Below are 22,538 nucleotides of genomic sequence, written 5' to 3'. Positions count from 1 at the left end.
GAGCTCTTAGTGGAATGAAATATAGTTAAGTCTTTCATATTTATACCTTAGACCAGTAGCATTTGATAAGCATAATTGTCGTTTTCCAATTTTCTTCATAAATAACTACATTTATATTGTACCTTTGAATCTATGGTTAAACCTCTGAAGTGTTATTACTGGTTTTTTGTCAAGCAACACTCTGAATTTTACTGCAGCTGCCTTTTGGGATGCAAATTTTTCTCATGAGACACTCATCACGGATGAAAAACTGCATAGGATGTGAGAATAGATGGTTTTTCTTTATCGATTCACAGATTAAAGTATTCCAAATGCAGAAATGAATCCTTTGGAAAATGTAGGTCCTGGGATTGGGGGTAAATATCCAAATTTATGCATACTTTGATCTTCATTTAAGCATCTTATGATCGGAAATTTTTATAGTCTCTAAATTTTTGTGTCAGAAGTTCTATATTCTCCTAATAACACCTTTCCAAAATGTGGGCTCTGTTTTCCAGAACATCAGAAACAACAACAACAAAAAATTAGAAGGCCTCTAATTATCAAGCTAGATACAGGGAAGCTGCCAGCAATTTGGATCTTTTAAAACATTAAATGTTCCAATTTCATCTAGAAGAAAAAACAATTTACGAATATTATGACATTTTCTTATTGCTTCTTTGTGAGGTGTGCTTTTCTAGGTAACTTCATTACAGAGATGGGAATCATCTTCAAACCTCTATTTCTACTTAGCCTAAACCCTAAGACTGTGGAGGGAAGAACAGGCATTGTGAACCTGAGACAGGTGTGGTTCCCAGGACTTCATGTATGAAGACTCCTTGGGGCATGAACATACCAAGCATTTGCTTTCACCTGTCCCAGAATTCAGAACAGCAGATTTTACTCTGAGGTTTTCCTTTTTTTCTTTCTTTCTTTTTTTTTTTCTTGTCTTGCTAACTGTAACTCAGAGCCGTAGGTAAAGCATGAAAAAAGAAGAACATTTAACTGTTGAAAGGCAGAAGCAGTTATGTAGTCCCTGACTAAAGCCTGCTTTCCATTCACTCATTTGTTCATTGATGAAATATTTATTGTTCACCTACTATAGACCAGACATATGTTTCATTTTGAGGATACAAAGAATTAAAAAGTCCCTGTTTTCAACAAAAAATAATATAGTAGAGATTTTTAAATCAATAAATTATTTCAATATTGAGAAAAGAAATTTGAGGATGTCATGAAAGTATGGAAGAGGGGACCATGACTGGGCTGGAGGTAGGAGGCAGCTCAGGACTCACGGGAGGCAGAGCAGACCTCTGAAGAGGGGATCCTTAAGCCGAGTTTCAAATGTTGACTAGGAGTTAGAAGGTGAGTAGTGGAAGATGAATCTAGTCATCAACAGCTTAGAACTTTTTATCTCCAGATTTTCTAACACCATAGACTATGTGATAGACCCTCTTGAAATCCTAAATCATGAACAAAGAGAGCACTTGCTTAGTGATTGTAATAAGATAACATAATTTGTGGCTCCCTGAGAATCAGAGAATAAGAAGGCACTATTCACAGGCCAATGCTTTATCTAAATGATTGCCTTTTAATTTCTTTGAGCCAAATCTACTGAGTCCCATTCTCCATGCCTGCAGGAAACAATATATGCAATTCTCTTCACCAATGCAGCATAGTCAGCAAGAACCTATAATCTTGTTTAGAAAGAAAGAGAAAGGAAAGGAGGGAGAAAGCAGGAAGGAAAGGAAGAGAAGGGAAACTGCAGCTTCTGTGCTCCCGTTTATGTGGATCTACCCATATTATCAAACATTTGCTTACCAACAATAAGGCCATGTATTTTCTAGGTATGGTGATTCCTATTCAAAGCACAATATGTCCGGTATCTGGATTAAAACCCACGTTGTGCAGAATAGAAATGTATGTATAACTTATGCATTTATCAGCACACAGCAATTTAAAAATATCAAAATGAAGCATAATTGAAGATTATTCTCCTACTCTAAAATATGAGTTCATGTATATGATATTAACTGGTTACTACGCACTATTCTGAATTCTTAAAATGAATGTATGTCCAGTTTCTACCACCTCCTACTTCTCAGATCTTCTGCTTAAATCAGATTTATGGCTAAATTAAGAAGAGACTGGCTGCCCCAGATCTAATTGCCACAAATGCTCCAAAGTTTCCACAGGAGATTAATAAAGTGGAGTGAGTAATACGTGATGAAGGGAATAGCCTCAGGCTTGTGGGCAACCACTGGCCGTGATCCTCTCTGGTGAAATCTGTCCAAAGCTAGGTCAAGAGTCAGTGGTGTGACAGAGAGGCCCAATTCTACATTTGTTAGAGGAACTTCTTCCTGAGTTTATCTCTGTTGGCTGAAAGTAGACAATAATATTCACATGAAGACATATCCAATAAGACTTTTCCTGTCAACAATGAAGGCTAAGCCATGACATCTGTGGAGGTAGCATTAATCTAAGCAGGAGTACAAGGCTTTGGTTAAGACAGAAAGTCTATTTCTGGCCTGAATCAAATGAAACTATGCTAATGTGAGCCTACAGTGCAGAAGATGCTGGTTAATCTTCAAGTCATAACTAATTACTGCAGTCTTTTTAACATGGAAGTATTTTAGATGTCTGTTTCATTGAAGAAGCAAGGATAGAAAGTGACACGGGAACTGCTACTGCTCTAGGTTAAGCCATCGTCTGAAATGTTTACATGACTATCTCTGGGAGTCAGTGGTGGTTTTATAAGCGATTTAATTAATGTTCAAGAGCCACTTGATGTCAGGTTATAGGCTCTCTGTGAGGTTTATGGTACCTTGTTAATTCAGAAACCTGTCATCAGTTGTCATGTTCTCCTCTTCAGGACCATGCAGATATAGAATGGAAATTTGCACGAACAAAGCTTTGGATGAGTTATTTTGAAGAAGGAGGTACTCTGCCTACTCCCTTCAATGTCATCCCGAGCCCCAAGTCTCTCTGGTACCTGATCAAATGGATCTGGACACACTTGTGCAAGAAAAAGATGAGGAGAAAGCCAGAAAGTTTTGGAACAATAGGGGTAAGAACACAGCATGTTAGTATTACTTTTTTTAAAAAACTGTGTATTTGAATATATTTGTATTTTTTATCGAACGTGTTCAGATCTTTAGCCTTTTTGTTCTTACCGATTGCATGTCATGTACGTTTATAGCACACCTACCACGACTAAGGCAGTGTCTGCTGAACTAAGACTTCTTCAAAAATGCATTTCCTGCATTGAGGGCAGTCACTGCTATTTAGACAGAAAGTCTATTTCTGGCCTGAATCAAATGAAACTAAGCTAACATGAGCCTACAGTGCAGAAGATGCTGGTTAATCTTCAAGTCATAACTAATTACTGCAGTAATTAGTAACAACTAATTAGGTCCTGCTCTTCACACAGCCCTCCCTGAGTTCCACTAGTCAAGGCTGGGGAACTAGCATACTCTATCTTAGTACCTTGGCTTCTAGGTCTTTTCAGAATGTGATAGCAGGTTATTTGTGGCATTGCTTCCTCATTGTCTGTTTCCCGCTCTGGATTATAAGTTCCATGAGGGCAGGGCGTCTGTGTTTGGTGATCTCAAATTCCTTGTGCCTAACATAGGCCCCTGCACAGAATATTTTATGCTTGATAAGAATTCCCAATTAAATGATTGACTAAATATTATAACTTAAATATGCTGTGCCAACTGTCAGCTGTGATTGCAGAATATTTTAATTACTCAACATGTTACATCTACTCCCTATCATATTAGATGCCAAGAAGTTAGGCATCTAATACACACACACACACACACACACACACACACACACACACACACACACACATATATATATATATATATATATATATATATTCCAGATATTTGACTTTCATGTTAAAAGTTTTAGAATAAATGTAATGGCTTGGATTTAATAAGCAATTACTTCCTGTGTTCCCCTTGCCAGCAACCAAGCTAGAATTTGAGGAGTGGGAAAAGGTACAAAGGCATGGGTTCCATCTTTGAGGGCACCAATTTTAATGTGAGAGATACAGAAATAAAAATAGATATGTTATGTAGTATATTTAACGTTATAATATATACGTATGTATGTTTGTATATATACATATATATATGGAGAGAGAGTGAGAGAAAGAGAGAACTGCTCAGAACCATGCTCCTAGTAAACTGGAAGATGATATTTCTCTTTCTTTATTTTGGAAATTCGGGTTTCAAGAAATTGCAGCAGAAGATACATCATGTTAACCTTTTGGTCCAGCCATACCATTGACATAAGACAAGTCATTCTTCACGCCTCTCTCACTTTGTGTTCTATTTTTGAAAGTTCTCATAGTGATGTTTTGGGAATTAACACGCTCATGTTCATTAGTCACTTTGATCTTCTCAGAGACATTGTTTTGGAAGTATTTTAAAATGTTGTTACTTTAGAATCACCAAGTAATATTCGATACTAATTAAAACCCCCCAAATATTAATTTGTTTTCAGTTTTCTTTAACATGGATTGTGACTGCTAAGCCCTAAGAGATCCTTCCCACTTCACAACTTCATTGCCCACCAGGCATTGTTACAGCACCAAATGGAGCTTTCTCCTACTGACAGTGGCATGGATCTCCCGCTCATCTCAGTAATGACTGTAATTCTAAAGAGAAATTGACTGGCAAGTAAATGTTACAAAGAGGTGATTAGGAGATGCAGTTATATTCTCTCCCATAAACTATTACCCATAGACTTGGAGGACTACAGTTTGGGAACATATCTTAGAAACCAAAGTCAGATTATGACAAAGCCTTATCCTGCCATCCTCATACTAAATTTATTAGCTTTATCGCTGACCTTAGAAAGGAGTGAAATTATTTTACTCCAGATATTTGAGTTTTGTGTTAAAATTTTTCAAATAAATGTAATGGCTTAGATTTAATAAGCCATTACTGCCTGTGTTCCCCTTGCTAGTAACAGAGCTAGAATTTGAGGAATGGGAAGAGGTATGAAGGCATGGGTTCCATCTTTGAGGGCACCAATTTTAATGTGAGAGATACAGAAATAAAAATAGATATGTTATGTAGTATATTTAACATTATAATATAGTCACATGCAAGAGGCGATGAGAAAAATGCAAGAAATATTTAATGCTTCCCTTGAGGTAAACAGGACAAGGTTTCAGGGAAGCCAGGCTCCAGCTTACTCCTTTCCAGATCAAACATACTTATCCTTTGTACCATCTCATTCTTAAATTTATAAGCATTTTTTAATCGATCTCTGAAAAGATAGTGATGATTAATACTGCCATAATATGCCACCTTTTATAAGAGTAGTTTGATTTAAAAGGAGCTTTTGGGCCAAAAAAAGTACCTATTCACCAAAGAAATATGTCTTTCATATTTTAATTTTAGGAAATGGCAGAATCTTGGTTTTTAAGATAACAGGAAACTTGTAACAAGGCACAGGGTCCTGCTCTGATGTTTTAAGAGATCCATCTGTACAGACAACAAAAAGAATGGAGAACCACATAAAAAACTTGACTTCCAAACCTCCCTCCTATTCTCTCACTGCTGACTCATGGGTAGGATTATGTTGCCATCATTTTTTAGAAGCAAAAAGCAGCTCTCAGTCAATTGGCTTTTCTATTAAAATAATGATTCATTTTCAGAGTTAAATAGTCTTATTTGCTACATGTTACTGGTCTCAAAAAAAAAAAAAACCCACAGATTTCTTTTATGTGTCTATCTCTAAATTTGAATTTTTTGCTCCAAGCTGATGCACAGCAAGAGAATTTGAAACTAATCAGAATCTCAAACCATTTATTTTTCCTTCACTATGAAAATTTTACTAACATTCAACAATGGGTATTTGGATGCTTTGGGAATACATGCCAAACATAAAAATATTCTGAATCATGTTTTTCTTTTCCACCAATCTAGAGCCTTGGGCAAGTACCAGCCCAGTCAACATCAGTGCTATCTAAAGTTACTCTTTCTCCGTACTGCATTTCCAGAATGAAAAGGACATATTATTTTAATATGTATACTCTCAGTTGAGTTTTATACATTTTTTGCTTATATGAAAATAGGTATAATTTGTAAAGAAGCTCTTGCTTATAAAAGTGTGAGATAAATGAGATATAAATTAAGATGGCTGTATTACTAAGAGGAGTTAACTGAGAAAATAATGTCAAAAATTAATTTTTCTGTGAATTTATTTCAACTTGATTAATCCTCCTGATAGTTCATTACGTGAACATACAAAGACAATGAGATAAACAAATAACTATTAATTAAAAGGTGATGTTTAAGGAACAGTGACAGTCACTTTGTGAAACTAATGCATGGTTTAGAATATACCATTATCTGCCAAAGGGACCTTAGATAACATTTAGCTCAACCATTTCTTTTTCTTTTTTTTTTTCTTTTTTTCAGATAACTATAAGTTGTGTGTGTGTGTGTGTGTGTGTGTTTTAATTTATTTATTTCACTTTAGGTGCATACTATATCTGGCATTTCTCCCCATGTTATCCCTCCCCACCCTCCCCTCCCTCCCCACTCCCCGCTGTCTCTCCCCTACCCCCCCAACTGACTGCCGCCAGTGTGTGATGCTCCTCTCCCTGAGCTCAACCATTTCTTTTGAAAAAGAACCTGTTTACTTTGCCCATTGTATCAGGGTCTCCTCAAGACAGAGCAGGCGAAAAATACTGTGTCTTGTGTTTCCCAATCCAAACTGCCTTCCATTGCCCTCCCTTATTCCCCTGAGAAGTCTGGTAAACATGCAGCAATACCTTCCCCGTTGTGTCTTTTGATGGTTCTCAGCAGCCTTTGCAGATCCTACCCTCATTGTTTTCAGCTGCCTCTTAGACTCCTGTATTTCGAATCCCTTATTTACCAAGCTAGTTTACCTTCTGCTCTTATCCTCAATCTGCTCATCTTTGTGCTGCAATTTTGAAGCAGATAATTAAAGCTACACTGGAAGTGACTTCATTCTTTGAAGTATTTTCTCTGATCTTCCCATTTGTAGTTCATGTACTGACACTCGTCACCCAGCCTTTGCGTAAAGGTCACCCCGGTGCTCATTCCGTTCACGTTCCCAGGAAATGCCTGGGAAACCAGTGCTCTTCAGGGTTGCTACACTGGCCACTCTGTAAGAGCCCATTATTGGCAATCTTATCGTGCTATTTATGGCTTCGCAGTAATACTGATACAACTAGCTCTGAAAACTCATTAACTCATATTTTTTTGTAACTTTGGACTTCCTTTAATGGGTGATTGGGCGTTCCAGGTAAATTAATCTTTCACTTGACTGCTTTATGGGGGAAAACATAAATGAAACAGAAATGCTTTATTATTGAGCACAGTATTTGTAATAGAAAGCATATCCATTATTGAGAGACCCTTCGTCTCTGAGCTATTATAAAAATCCCACCAAAAAGACAGCCTACCCAAATAAGAAACACACTCTGACTTGTGATTTTTGATATTACTTCTTGTCAAATGTTTTGTTTAACCTCATTTTATCCGAAAATGCCCTTCTTGTTATTAAAGCATTTGTTCTTAAATTTTATAGCATACGAGAATCGTCAGTAATCACTAGTTTAACAAGCATTTCCAGTTTGTAACTTTAACTAGACATTTGTATTCCAGAAAGCATTGGTATCTTCTGCAGTTTATTTTTTTGTTTGTTTGTTTTAAGCTTTAATTTGTGTGGGTACACAGTATATCTGAGCTTTTTAATCTAAAACAAAACCATGCTACATGCTATTGTTCAAAGAGTCCCTATCAATTTAATTCAGATACAAAGATGCTATTATAATACAATACTTCCCCAAAACATTTAATTAATGTGAAACATTTTTAATGCCACAGACTAGGTGTTTAATCAAAATGTTTACATTTATATGTTTGTATATGAGCCAAAAAAAAAAACTAGTTCTTTCGATAAAAAAATTTACAAATATTTTAACTTCCTTAGTTTTATGTTTTCCACTTTTTAGTTTTCTCTCAAGCACATGGCGAGAAGAACGGGAGGCATGATGATCTCTGGCAGGATCACTGAGCATCACTCAGCCCTGAGATACAGGTGGAATATTCGATCCTGACTAGTTGCCACAGAAATATGCCCAGTTAAGTCACTGCAAATGAATTAGAAGCTGTGAATAGATTAGCAATAGCTAATTATCACTAAAGAAAAATGAATTAAAAGTAGAAGCTGTGAATAGATCAGCAATAGCTATCATCACTAAAGAAAAAATGCTCATAGAACATGCCTCCCAGACTTTATTTATAGTGGCAATTAGTCAAAATGTATTGTTCCCTAGTCTTTAGGACACTCAGTAGGCCTAACAACAAATCTTACAGATATGACAGTTTTCACTCGTGAGCACCTCCAGATTCCTAAATTACTGCTGTAAAATTTGTTGGCAGGGCCTTTTGATGAAACTTTATTTCCCCAGTGGGGATATATAGAAATTAATTGCTTGATATTCTTGGTATTTCCAGAGTGAGTTTATGAATATTTGGTTTGACAATACAACATTCAGGCATTTCACATGAATTATTTTTATATGCTTAGAAAATGTTTTCAAGAAAAACAGTAAGCAGATGTATGCTGTAAAGGTGGAGAAAGACTGTTCATAGAGAACAATATGTAGATTCATCTGCAAAGAAGCCAAACTGCAATTTTTTTTGTAAAGGAATCACATCCTGGAATGGCCCCCTTGCCTTTTTAGTTTTCGTTAAAGCAGAAGAACATAGTAAGCTGCATGGCTTAAGGAATTCAAGGAGCAAAGCAAAGACTAAAAGGCGTAATTCATGGGCTTAAAATTCACTGCTAGACCAAAGCCAGAGTGGAAATGAGAGAAAATGGTACTGAAAATTGACGGCAGGGAACTAGCTGCATCAAGTGAACCTGACATTGCACATAGTGGACCTGGAGAGAACTGGAGATAGGAGTGAGAAACTGTCACAGCTCACTCTCCAGAGACCCCTCTTTTCTAGCTGTAAAATCTTCCCTGCGCTAAAGGAACCTGACACTTCTTTTGAAATCCTGGAGTTTCCTTGCAGCAGCAGCAGTTTCTCAGTAGATTGTCTTTTTCTTTAACACAAGTTCTCTGATCCAAACAGTGCCATTGTCTTGTCCTAACCAAATCAGGAGGAACCTGCAAACTGACTTATGCTAATGTGGCGCACACGTATGCCCTCAGCTCCTGCCTTAAAAGCTACCTTGCCAACGAACATTCCACACACAGTCTAGTGACTTCGGATATAGTTTGCAAAGATAATTGCCAACTTAAAGAGCACCTCTTCCAAAATATTTTTCCTTGACACTCAGTTAAGGAAGAAAAGTCCTTGATTTGTCATAGGGTCCATTTTTTCTGTCTTAAGCACAACTCACAACCAACTTAGGTTTTTCAAAAAATAGCTGCAAAATGTAAGTTCCAGAAATTTCTATGTGACATTATATACGTGAGTTCATTTACTGGGAAATTCTTTATTCCTAGCATAGGTCTACCATGCTATAATTCTACCTAAGTTATTATTTTTAGTAAAATTGGTGAACTCCTAGTCAATGAAGATTACTCTGTCAAAGCTTAACAGGCAAATGGCTTGAAAGAAAATTACTCATTTTCTTAGACATTAAAGCTAAATACTCACGTAGGTATTTTTAAATGAAATGGCTTTCATTATATTACTTTTATAAAAAATTATTCAGATCTCCTGTTCTTGGTCATTTCCAGTGATAATTGTTAAGAAAATATATCTTCTCTTAAGGTAGCAAATCCCTTTGAAGCTCAGCTGATCTTTACCAAGTAAAAGGATATGAATATCCTAAATGTCATTGACAGTAGGTCTATTGTATAATATTTAATGGTGTCACTACTTGCCAAAAATTATTGTGATGTATATTGCAAAGAGTACATATATTATGAATTGAATTGTGTGCCCCTTCAAAAAGGATTGGTTGAACTCCTAACCTCCCCCCATACTTATTTGGGAAAAGGATCTTTGCAGACATACTTAGTTAAGGTGAGATTACACTGGAATAGATTCCTGTAAGAACATGGGCATGTAAAGACAAAGAGACCCAAGAAAAACACCATGTGAGATTGCAGACAGGCACTTGCAAGCAAAAGAACTCCAAGAATTGACAGCTACCACCAGAAGCTAGGAAGTCTCATTCCCACCTTATGCTGCTGCTAGATGACTATCAGTGAGATTAAACTTTCATCACATGTCACTCAACTAGTCATAATCCCCAGGTGCCTGTAACCACCGAATTCATGTGCCATCTAAAATTCTACATTAAGAGTCTGTGCTAACTTCCCACTACAATCTAATCTGTATATTCCCAGTAGTAGAGACTTTGCAACTGTCCTGCCAGAAGTCTTCACAATGTGTCTCTCACTTTCTAGCCATAGAATCTTTGCTAATCCTATTCCAATTGTCTAGAACACCTGTGCACCTCCCCTTGTCCAAATCCTATGATTCCTTCATGTCCCATCTAATACCCCATTCTCTTTATGAGGGCTGTTATGGCTTCTTTCCTTAGCACAGTATAACCTTCTTCTTCCCTGTATTCAAATAACACACTTACAGTACCTCCCATGTTTTCTTTTGTATTTTGCCTTCCTGTGTAGTCATTCATGTTCTTGGCAATCCACCTTTTGGACTATAAGCCATTTAAGGGCAAAAGTGTGCTTCATTCATCTCTGGTTTCTTGCACTCCACTGCCATACACATGTAGTCACTTAATAAATATACCTTAAATTAGCCCTACAAGTTAAGAGAGTTCTGATTTCAAAACGGAGCCTTGAGACAAGCTGGCTTTACTCCCCTACAACCCCATGGAAAACCTAACCCAAATATACAGTGCCAGGATTATCACCAGCAACATCCCAGGACTCAGATATGAGGCAAAGCCCGTTTTAGGGGTTGCAGAGAAATGAAAAGCTTCAAGCACATGGTAAAAGGATCGCATTTCCATATCCAGGATGCCCTTCCCTTCAGTTGCCTGGCACCATTTCTTTCAACTCATGGTTTCTGCACTAAAAAAACTGAGATCCGAGGTAGATAAACCACCCTCCCCAATATCTTGCCTTCCATAGAAGTAGACTTCTCCTTGCCTCAACCCATGAAAATTATCTGAATCCCTGAAGAGACAAATGTCCCTGAGCTCAGCCAGAGACAAAGGCGAAGGCAAAACTCCCACCCCCAGGCCTGCAGACTCTGCTCTGTAACTCAACCAAAAGAGACAGCAAATCAGAGTGGCTTTTCAGTAGCAACATGTTGTAAGAGGTACATTCCACAGGTCCCCCGGGCAGGAAACCCTAACCAGCCTTCCCTTTTGCTGTGACCTCTGAATTTTCCTTTGAGTTTCTATATCAATGCTCACATATGGCTGTCTCATTAGGGTCACAGCAAAAATTCAATGTCATTCAAAAAAGTTCATAAAACTTTTGGGCTACCCCAAAAGATGACTGCCTACAAAGTTTGGGTCACATCTATCCAATTTTACCGGAACTATCCCCTTACTCTATCACTTACATGCAAGTTTCCTACCTCTAAACCCCTCTACTGCCAAAGCTGAAGGCATCTAATGATTTAGCTGAAGGAAATGCTCTTCAGAAGCGTGAATTACCATCAAAATGATTTAGAGACACAGTTAAATCTAAATATATTACTTTACTTCCTCAGAGGTAATCATAATATGTGTCCTACTATGCACAAGCTTTGAGAATCAAGATATTTTAAAAGGGTGTTAAATCATGTTATTAATCAAAAGGAAAAAAATGCAGAGGACAAGAACTAACATAAGTTAACCACAGATGCCATAAATCTCTTATCTCATGTCATCTTCAAAATTACCCATGGAGTTTATCTTCACCTTGCAAAATAGAAAATCAGGGAAGAGGGAGAGTTTCAGAGTTAAACTCCATGACTAGGCACAGTCATCTTCAAACCCAGATGTACCCCCTGGGACCATGTTCTTATTATCACACCACACTTTATCCCAGAAAGTAGGAACTGGAGGGCATAATGGTGATGATCACTTAACAACCTATTCTGTCATGCTAACTAGGGAAACAGAGATTAAACAGAAGCAAGCTCTATGAACTGCATAATTTAGCGTTCATCATTTGGTGAGTACTGTACACTGCATTCATTTTTAGGTTTCAGGCTCAGAAGATGGTTAACTTCAACCATTCCTATTTTTCTAGCCAGGATGTTGAAGTTCATTGCCTGATAAAATTTCATAAAACTAAAAAATAGTTTTGTGATACTACTGCAAAATTTTGGAAAATAATTCATTGGCAAAATAATGAATTATATTAACTTAGTCTTAAACCTGGGCTAAAGAAACTGAATAACACCTGAAAGTTACCATAGTGAACATTTTTAGTGTTTCTCTCTCTTTTTGACAAGCTATTTTGATTTTTAAAATTTTTTCCCAAGAAAATTGACCTACAATTATTTTTTAAAATGTAGTCTTTTTACATTTGCATTAAAAAATTTTGACTTTGGATGAGTAAGATTCTACTGAAGGAAAGACAGTTTGTGCTCATTTTAATACTAAAATATATCATGATAATTTTCACTTATTAGTCATAACTTTCTGATTCTGTTATCCCTAATTTTAACTTGATGTTAAAGAAATTTAAAGTTAAATCCTGACTTCTAACTGCTCTTTGTTGAAAATTTCTTTATTGGAATTTAGAAGGATAGGATTCTAAAACACGGTAGTGAAACGCTATAGAACCCCAAAACAATAAAAATTAAGGAGACGAAATTCTTTCTATATTAAATTAAGAGTCTCTAGCTACTTAAATAATTAAAATCAGATCTCTGATATTGTATTTACAGTGAGACTGTTAAAGAAATTGATGAACGATTCACTTTAGTATTTTAGTTTAAGTAAATTTAAGGAGATTCAGAAGACTGTGTGTTTCCTTCTAGAAGTGCTGTTTGTCTTACCTTTCAGCTGAGCTGTCTCAATATGAGTCAGACATCTCCATCTGGTGGCGCAGCCATAAAATTCCCATGCTATACTTTTTTCAAGATGCTCTACATTTGTGTTGTTTCAAATTTCTGAGTTTTTAAATTGATGGCTTAATCTTATTTTAAATGTTTTTCTCAAAATTTATTTCTCATGCAAAAGCGAATGATATTCAAAATAATCAGTGACCTTTAGAAAGCTAAGCATTGTTTTATCTGTTCCTACAAGTCACTACTAACCATGAAAGACAGTTGCATCCTTATGGCCAGTGAAAATAGCATTTTCTTCTATTTCTCTGAAGAGAAGAAAAGAGTTTCTTTTAAATTATTTAATATTTGAAATACCATTTCACAGTGATACAGGCACAGTTCTTTTCAATATTCTATTTCATCAGCCTATGATTATTTATTAAGGAACAAGATCAAAAACCTCATTTTAAACCCAAGATATATTATTCCTTTTGCTTTCTCACAATTTACCAAATTAATTCCATTATTATAGAGATATTTTTATTTTAGATTATTTTGGCCAGTTTTCTTCCTGAAGAATCAATGCTGATGTTTATTCAACATACATAAATTTGGGATTATGTCGGGTTCTTTTCCTAATATCTGTAGAATACTTGTGAATCTGCAAATATATAAATTTGATGTCATTTATCATTTCACTCATCTCATAATGGGCTTTTTTTTCCCAATCATTAAACAACTCATCTCTCTATTCTACACTCCAAAATCACTGCTCTGTGCTTACCCCACCTCTCCTCTCAGACCATTGTGATGTCTTCAAAACATGAGCTGGGTCTCACATTTAATTTTTTTAAATGAGTTAATAAATGCAGTGTTTCAACAGAAACCTTTATTTATTTATTTTGTTAAATCCAGCCATCTATTTAAACAGGAATCTCCTCTTACTATATATATCATTGAAATGAATATTGGAGAGTTCAGTGACTAATGAGGTCTCCAGTTACCTGTTACATAACGTAACTAGCTTCTTAATCTTGTCGTGTTGATATTTATGAAGACTTTAAATTTTTATTTAATATGTCCTATCTCTTTCTCTTAGCATCATTTCAACTGATTTTGAGTGTATATTAACTCCAATTAACTACTTTTCCATCATCCTGTATGAGAACAATGGTTCCGTCATTGTTAACTTATTCTGTTTTAAATGTCATAAAGGTTATATACTCACATCTTAGTGTTTTTGTTCAGTCATTCTTTTGATTCATGTGCAGCGCACTTTAGCCATTGGCCACTGCCTAGTAAAACTCCCACTTTGAATAAGTGAGAATAAAAACATTCTTGATTAAAAAAACAATAAATTATTTTTTTAGAATAGCAATAGAACCATATAACCAGAAAGGAAATGTCCTTTTCCTTTTCAGAGGCGAGCTGCTGATAATTTAAGAAGACATCACCAATACCAAGTAAGTTGTCCTTGTATTATGTCTTGAAATTTTCATTAAAATAAATGCAGTCCCCCCTTCAGAACCGACTCAGGAGAGAAATTTATTTACACATTGAATATCAATACTCTTGTTCTAAAATGCCCCAGGAAGTTATGAGGAACCTTGTGAAGCGATACGTTGCTGCAATGATCAGAGATGCTAAAACTGAAGAAGGCCTGACTGAAGAGAACTTTAAGGTAACCATTTTCATCTTCGTCACAAGAGGCAGATTGTGCGGAATACGGATCCAGATAGAGCAGAATTAAAATCAGAGCTGGAATGTAGCTGTGTGTTCCAGCAAACCTGTGTGCTCTCTGATTTTTCAACTGAAACCCTACAGAACTGTAAAAAGAGAAGAAAAGCAAGTGGTTAAATTTCTTCTCAAAATAGATTGTTTTCAAACATACAGAGAAAAGCCTAGTGCTTAATGGCATTCTGACTTACCTGATCCCAGAGTGAGCTTCTGTTTCTGAAATTTCAGCCTGATTTTAAAATCTGCAACATTTAGTAACTAACACATTAACAACAACAAAAACTTGCTGCGTGTTCTGCAAAACTTTGATAGCGATGAATTTATAATTTGAGTTTAATTGTAACTAACACACTTATAAACTTTCTCCTTGATAGTTTTTCAGTGTGTAAGAGGAAGTAAGTAGAATGTGTGAAATATTATGTGCTGGAATCACATGTTTAAAATAATTTAGTTATGTCATGTGAGTGTTTCAAGATTTTGGAAGAATGATTAAGGTCAATAAGATCTTACAGGCAAAAACAAACAAAAGCTACAGGAGATACTTAACATAGAAAGTAGCAGGTTTGAACACGAGAATGAAGTCGTGAGTTAGGTAAGAAGATAGAGAAATTACAACACTTAAAGCACAGGTTGAAAATTGACTAGAAGCCCAGATTTTCTTCCCAGCCATAAGTTCAAATTGTAAAGTTAAATGATTCATGTTGCTTTAGGAGATAGGTTGGGGCAGGAAACTACCAAGAAGGCTGCCATCAGGTTAAGACTGAGAATTTAGTTGCCCCAAAAGACAGAGGAAAAGGATGAATCTAAGAAATGTTGTTAGATCAGAAGCAATTTTTAGGATGTGGAGGCTGACCCAGATGTAGGGGGAAGGTCCTCTTTAAGAGAATAAGCAACTGAAAATAGCTATTCAACTCTTAGAAAGCTAGGCTCCACTTACTTTTCACATATCTCTTTGGACAGAAAACTGTGCCAATATTAAAAACAAACAAACAAAAAAAACCTTATAAAATACAACCCAGAGACAGGTAACTTGCCAGTAGATGAATAATTTGGAGAGGAAGTCTTCAAAACCGTAGTCCCAGAGAAACCCAATGTACTCAGCTGCATCCTGGTGGCAAAGATAACTCATGTTTCTTTTTGCACCAGTCTTAGGAAGTGTCCTTCCCAACTGCAATAAGGAAATTAGGAGACACCAAAATGACATCAAGTATCCGTGAGAGAACTGGGAATTCTATATAGAACCACAGTCGAGTAGAATCCTTGTTTTTAAAAGGAGTAAAAACATTTCTGACTCATCTATGAGATAAGAAAATGTTTCCAAATGTTTAAGTCATAACCTAATTTTTCATTTTAAATTCTGTGCAGGAACTAAAGCAAGACATTTCCAGTTTCCGCTTTGAAGTTCTGGGATTACTAAGAGGAAGCAAACTTTCCACAATACAATCTGCAAATGCCTCGAAGGAGTCTTCAAATTCGGCAGACTCGGATGAAAAGAGTGACAACGAAGGTAATAGCAAGGACAAGAAAAAGAATTTCAGCCTTTTTGATTTAACCACCCTGATTCATCCGAGATCAGCAGCAATTGCCTCTGAAAGACATAACATAAGCAATGGCTCTGCCCTGGTGGTGCAGGAGCCACACAGGGAGAAGCAGAGAAAAGTGAATTTTGTGACCGATATCAAAAACCTTGGGTTATTTCATAGACGATCAAAACAAAATGCTGCTGAGCAAAATGCAAACCAAATCTTCTCTGTTTCAGAAGAAGTTGCTCGTCAACAGGCTGCAGGACCACTTGAGAGAAATATTCAACTGGAATCTCGAGGATTAGCTTCACGGGGTGACCTGAGCATTCCTGGTCTCAGTGAACAGTGTGTGTTAGTAGACCATAGAGAAAGGAATACGGACACACTGGGGTTACAGGTAGGCAAGAGAGTGTGTCCATTCAAGTCAGAGAAGGTGGTGGTGGAGGACACGGTTCCAATAATACCAAAGGAGAAACATGCAAAAGAAGAGGACTCTAGTATAGACTATGATCTAAACCTCCCAGACACAGTCACCCACGAAGATTATGTGACGACAAGATTGTGATACTTGAAGGAGAAAGCGTTTACCACACACATATGTATTTTCTGTAGTGCTCTGGATGAGGGAAAATGTTTAAAATTAAATTAGCAAATGCTAACTTACACTTTATCAATTGTGGCATATTAACCTGTAACATGTTTAAATAAGGCAAAGGCAATCAAAAACCTTTTTGTTTCGTAGCCTGCTTTTGCTTTCACAATTTGTTTTACAATTGTTTTTGTTAATAAATAAACACACCTTGTATTCTTGTACTGTTGCAATAACCCACAGAAAAATTTTAGCTATCTTTTTCAATTAAAACAAATGCAATTTATTTCATGTGGTAGTTGACTCCTAAAATAGGTATTTTTATATGCAAAAACCAATGTGACTGAAATATTAATAGCTTTTCATAATTTTTTAGGGTCTCTGGAGAGGGTTACTCACCAAGGACTTTTCACCTAGTCCTACAGTTTGGCTTTAAAACAAAAATATTACCAAATTATTTCTTAAGGAGACGTGTAAATAATTATTGTACACAATTAAAGCAAGAAGGTCTTCTCATGGGTTCACGTCTAAACCCCTTCAACATCAGAAATACTTTGTAGGGTTTTCGGTTTCCAGGGTTTCCTTTCAGTAAGTAAAAGAAGTGTTTGTCTTAATATATTCTGATGATTGATGATTTTTAAGGACAACTTGTCAGAAAACAAACTCGCTTCTCCAGTTTTTCTAAATTACCTATTTCAGATTCAACTGCCTATCAGTATAAATATGAATCTTTATGAATGATTTTCAAAAATATGGCAAAATTTCTTAGTTTTAGAAAAAATAATAAACTATAATATTGTAAGCACCTTAAACAAACAAAATGATTGCGTACTAATAATATCCAAATGAAAGTGAGTTTCTTCTAACAATCTAAATCTAAGTAAAGTTGAATTCCAGTACTCTCAATCCATGTAATATTGTAATCAATTCAAAATAAGTACAAAAACGTAGGAATCTCCTTTTTCATCAGTAATTGGTATGCATTTCTTTAAAATTAAAATCACTCAAAAATGTATTATTAATTTTGTCAGCAGATATAGATACATAGTTTTGCCTACAGGAACAACATTCTTTTTTGTTTGTTTGTTTCTTTTTTTCTATTGTTTGCAAGGTAATTTAGCTTATAATAATTCACTGAACTATTATAAGGAAAGTGTTCACAATTTACAAAAAATTGGTACTAGAAACTTAAAGTTTAAATTGCATTGCTTGTGTCTATTTAAGCCACTGTAGGAAGTTTCTTCACCACATACAATTAGCATTTATTTCAAATAAATTTAAAAATGCTGAGTTCATTTTATTTCAGAATTACTCTGTGAACCTCAGAAATTGCATATGATTTTTCACTGGCCCCAAACTGCATAATATTATGGCACTCAGTTTCTGATTACCAAACGTCAAAAATAAGTAATTAACAGCAACAGCAATGCCAGCCTCCATTCTATTCCTATACACCTATTAACTTATAGATACTGCTCTTAACAACACTCTGAAGTAGCTCCTGCTCTTATCCCCATTTTACAGATGGTAAAACTGAGACCAGCACTAACTGGCTAAGGTAACATAGCTAATGATGGAGCTGTGATGTGTCCATCAGAGCCATTCCCTTCACCACTGCATTGTACTGCCTTTCAGAACACAAAAAAAAACAAGTTATAAAATACACACATGCAGGGGTTACCATTGCCACTTCTGAAGTCCTATACCTTGAGAGAGAATAAGTTTGGTAAGCTTCATAGGCGTCCCTTCTTGAAATGCAAGAGAAATGTGCAAAATATAAAATGTGCTGTATTTCATTTTTTTATACTAAATTACATTAAAGTTAGATTTTAAAAACATATTTAGTATGTGATCTCCGAACTCAACTTGAAATTTTAGATTTTAATTTTCAGAAAAGCCAGAGACACTAAACCCCTGCTTACTTCTAAATCTGGTTTTGTCCTAGGGATTTAGGAATGGGCCAGTTAGGTTTAGAGCAACACAAGTCTAATGAATGCATTCATTGTTTCAAGAACACCTTTATTTCAAGTATATTAGGACTCAGAACAAATCCTGCGTCTACTAAAATATTCAATTTTTTCTAAGTCACACATACAGTAGTAGAGAAATTATAGGCCTGTTCTTCATATTTGATATATTTTCCATTAATTTCTCTTTGCCTCTCCTGTGCAGTGTTGTTTTGTCTTGTTTTGTTTTTCCAAAGTAAGGACACTCTACTTCACCATTTTACATACTTTACCAGAATTTAATTTCAAATTATCTCTGTTCCTTCAAGCAATGCCAACAACAATAAAAGCAACAAAACTTTTTTCCCCCACTAGCTTATTTACATCAGAGATTAAGGTGCTGACATTTTGTAGGGGAATGTGATAGTAAGTGAGGAATGTATTAGGAGCAAGTAAGACCCTATTTTTCAGTGTCCTGGAGAGGATGATTCTTTCAACCCCCAGATGCTGCTAACAGATGTGTTTATAAGTATGAACAAAGTGTTGAATGTTATTGGTACCAGATGCTACTAATATCACCAGAATTGAATGCTATTCTAAATATGTAGTGATATTATGTAGCGTTAATGAAGATAAGCAGTAGGGATATAATAGGAAAAAACAGCAGCAGGATGCCAAGCAAAGAAATATTATTTATTTGAGGTCTGTGAGTGCTTCAGGGTTTTATTTCTATTCATATTTCTATCCACAGAAATTTCTAAATGCTACAGAGAAGTTTAAAATCACCTTCATTTACATAAATAATGTTTCATGTTTTTCATGCTCTCTTAATCCTAAAAAATCTATTTTTCTTAAATTTTGTGTCTGAGTTGGGTGAAGGAGTGTGTTGAAAATTCAGTTTAATAGACTAGCAGGTAAGTTTAAAACACTTTGTTTATCACAGATATATTTTGAAAGCCCCATTTATAAGAAAGTATGCCATAAAGACGTACCTCATCATTTGTAATAAAAGTTTTCCTTAAAATTTCTGTGGAAATAAATCTATATTAACGTCAGTAAGGAAATTGGCTATTTTTTTTTAAATGTTGGTGAATTATTTTGTAAAATGAGAAGTAATTTTTCAAAGTGCTAAACATCCTCAGAATGTATCTGTTTCATGAGCTGGGTATTTGTGTATCAAATATTCTTAAATTAGTTCCTCTATTTACTGTGTGGCAATTAAACTAGTGCAAAAACATACTCACTTTCTTGCCTTGACATAGACAAAAACTTGAAATACTTTAGCGATCAAACAAATTGATGAAAAGTCAAGCATAGTAGACTTACCATACTATTCTCAAAGAAGCAAAGTCAATTTTCTAGCAAACATGGAGGAAATATAAGTAACAATGGCATAAGAAAATATTCTTCTAACATTTGATAATCCTTCATAACTCTGGGATTTAGTTGAGCAAATGACTATCCAGTCTCATGGCTCTTTATTGAAGAGCAGTCACCAAGTTTTGAAATCTGTCCATTCTTAGGCCTTTTGCATTGTATTTTTAGCTGTCTTCTATGGTCCATACAGCTGACTTCCATGCTCAGTGTCCTTAAAACTCAACCTAGCAAGAACCATCCATTGTGGACCTAAAAATATGCTTACAATGATTCAGATTTCACAAGGCCAGAACTCTGAATATACTTCACCATTCTGAAAATTATTTATTCTGTTTTTTATTATATATATTTTTCTTTCCTTGTATTATCCAAAATTCGGAGCTAAAACTAGAATTTAGAAATTTAATACTGCTGGCATTCCTCTTAAAGTCAACTTCAAAACTTTAAGTTTATTCTAATAATTTTACAATGTCTGAAAAGGCATTTTATTTATAGTGTTATCACACATCTTTTAAAATTTAAATTTTAGAACCATATTAAATAAGCTCACCACAGATGACTGGGGAAAGTAAAGCTCAGGGAATTTATGGAAATTATCTAAATTTACCCAGCTATTTGGTGGTCAAATTGGGGCTTAAAAACCTCCTCATCTAGATATTTGGATGAGACATCACATTATAAATGCCTTGAGTACTGACTTTTTATTTGGGGAACATTTTGCCTTCTTTGCCCTTGTGAAAGTTGTCCAAACATTCAAGTTAAAATTCAGAATTAATACCATATTATATTTTGTTTTTCTACAAAGTTGTGTTAAGAGAATTTTTTAAAAGCTGGTTTCTTACTGCTTTCGGAGAATACACTGTTCATTTTCCCTGAAAGTGTAGATTTTATAACCTATATGCATACCTGTAATAATAAAATGTATTAAATAATATCAAAACTTCTCAACTGAAAAACGATAGAGATGAACAATGTAAAACTGAACTAAGATTGGGACAATGGGACCAAGCCTGGTTACAGCCACACCGTTACTAGGCTGACAGCAAAGATGTCTCTGGAAGTGATATTCACCAGTAGCAAAACAATTAATTTCCTTTTGAGCTGCACTGTTCAATAAGGTAGCTCCTAACCACAAATGGCTATTATCACTTTAAGTGTGGCAAGTCTGACTTAAGATGTGCTGTAAGTGTAAAACATACACCATATTTCTAAGACAGTATGAAAATAATGTAAACTAGCTCATGAATATTTTATATTGGCTACATATTGAACTGATAGTATTTAGGAAGTGTTGATTTAAAACATACTAAGTAAATGAGTTTTGTTTCTTTTTCTTTTTTCAATGTGGCTACCAGAAAATTGAAAAATGTGTATGTGGCTTGCATTTGTGCCTTGCAATACATATCTGTTGGACAGTGCTGCTCAGGAACATTTGTATTTGTTTCAGTCAACTCATGTATTTCCATCATCTGAATTACGAAGGTAGAAAATTCTGTTTTTAATTACTCAAAAAACTTTATGTAGCTCTACTAAAGTCTGCAATCTCTCCTTGATTTCTAATCTCCTAATAGAATCACTGGTAATAATTTGCTGTTTTCCATGTTTTTCCTTTGCCTTTACAAATGTATTAATATATAAATATACATGCATATATACAGGTTATGGTTTTGTTATCATTTTTATCAAGAATTTTATCACTCTATATCTATAACTTAGCAAATGTTTTTATCTAACAGTGTAGCATGGAATAATTAAATAGAGTGGAGCCATTTGAGTCTAGTCAAATAAATTTCTCCACTAGTTATTTTACCTACTGAAATATTATCACGTGGTAGTTTTAAAACCGTGATAGAAGACCTATTTATTGGAGAAAACACAAGGTTTTTAAGTGATGACAAATGCCTGAAAGACAAGGTGTGTCAGAAAGGCAAATAAGCTCATTTCTCTTTTTCATTTACAGTATTGCAGGGCTTGGTTTCTGGTACCAGCATCACTTATCAGCATCATTCTCTCACACACTATCCTTCAGCCATTCTAAACTTCTTTATTTATTTTTTTAAAAACTTTTTTTTGAGGTAGAGCCTCACTGTCGCCAGGCTGGCACGCAGTGGTTGGCTCACTGCATCCTCTGCTTCCTGGGTTCAAGCAATTCTCCTGCCTCAGCCTCCCGAGTGGCTGGGATTACAGGTACACACCACCATGCCTGGCCAATTTTTGTATTTTTAATAGAAATGGAGTTTCATCATGTTGGCCAGGATGGTCTTGATCTCTTCACCTCATGATCCGCCTGCCTCAGCCTCCCAAAGTGCTGAACTAATAGGCATGAGTCACCCCCCAACCCCGGGCTCCCAAGCTAAACTTCTTTTAGCTACTTGTGAGTTAGTACTGTTCTTTTCCCTAACATTTGCAA

General features: G+C 35.5%; 1 protein-coding gene across 3 annotated transcripts in view; it reads left to right on the top strand.

Annotated features, from left to right (window-relative positions):
- TRPC4 (transient receptor potential cation channel subfamily C member 4) overlaps window positions 1-21,785 on the top strand; it is a 212,787-nt gene extending 191,002 nt beyond the window's left edge. The window contains exons 8-12 of one of the 3 annotated variants that reach the window (XM_032294521.1): window positions 2,852-3,046; window positions 14,378-14,419; window positions 14,548-14,637; window positions 16,059-16,200; window positions 16,453-16,839. In XM_032294521.1, coding sequence (XP_032150412.1) covers window positions 2,852-3,046; window positions 14,378-14,419; window positions 14,548-14,637; window positions 16,059-16,200; window positions 16,453-16,781 — 798 coding nt within the window. In that variant the 3' untranslated portion in view covers window positions 16,782-16,839. Of the gene's footprint in view, window positions 1-2,851; window positions 3,047-14,377; window positions 14,420-14,547; window positions 14,638-16,058 lie in introns of all 3 variants that reach the window. The other 2 variants (XM_032294519.1, XM_032294522.1) reach the window with 2 other exon arrangements.
- The last annotated feature ends 753 nt before the right edge of the window (window positions 21,786-22,538 follow it).

The sequence above is a fragment of the Sapajus apella genome, unplaced genomic scaffold (assembly GCF_009761245.1).
Source record: "Sapajus apella isolate SASKATOON/1434 unplaced genomic scaffold, GSC_monkey_1.0 scaffold32, whole genome shotgun sequence".
Lineage (NCBI taxonomy): Eukaryota > Metazoa > Chordata > Mammalia > Primates > Cebidae > Sapajus > Sapajus apella.
Note: the sequence above shows the minus strand (reverse complement) of the source record. Positions and strands in the feature narration are given on the sequence as shown.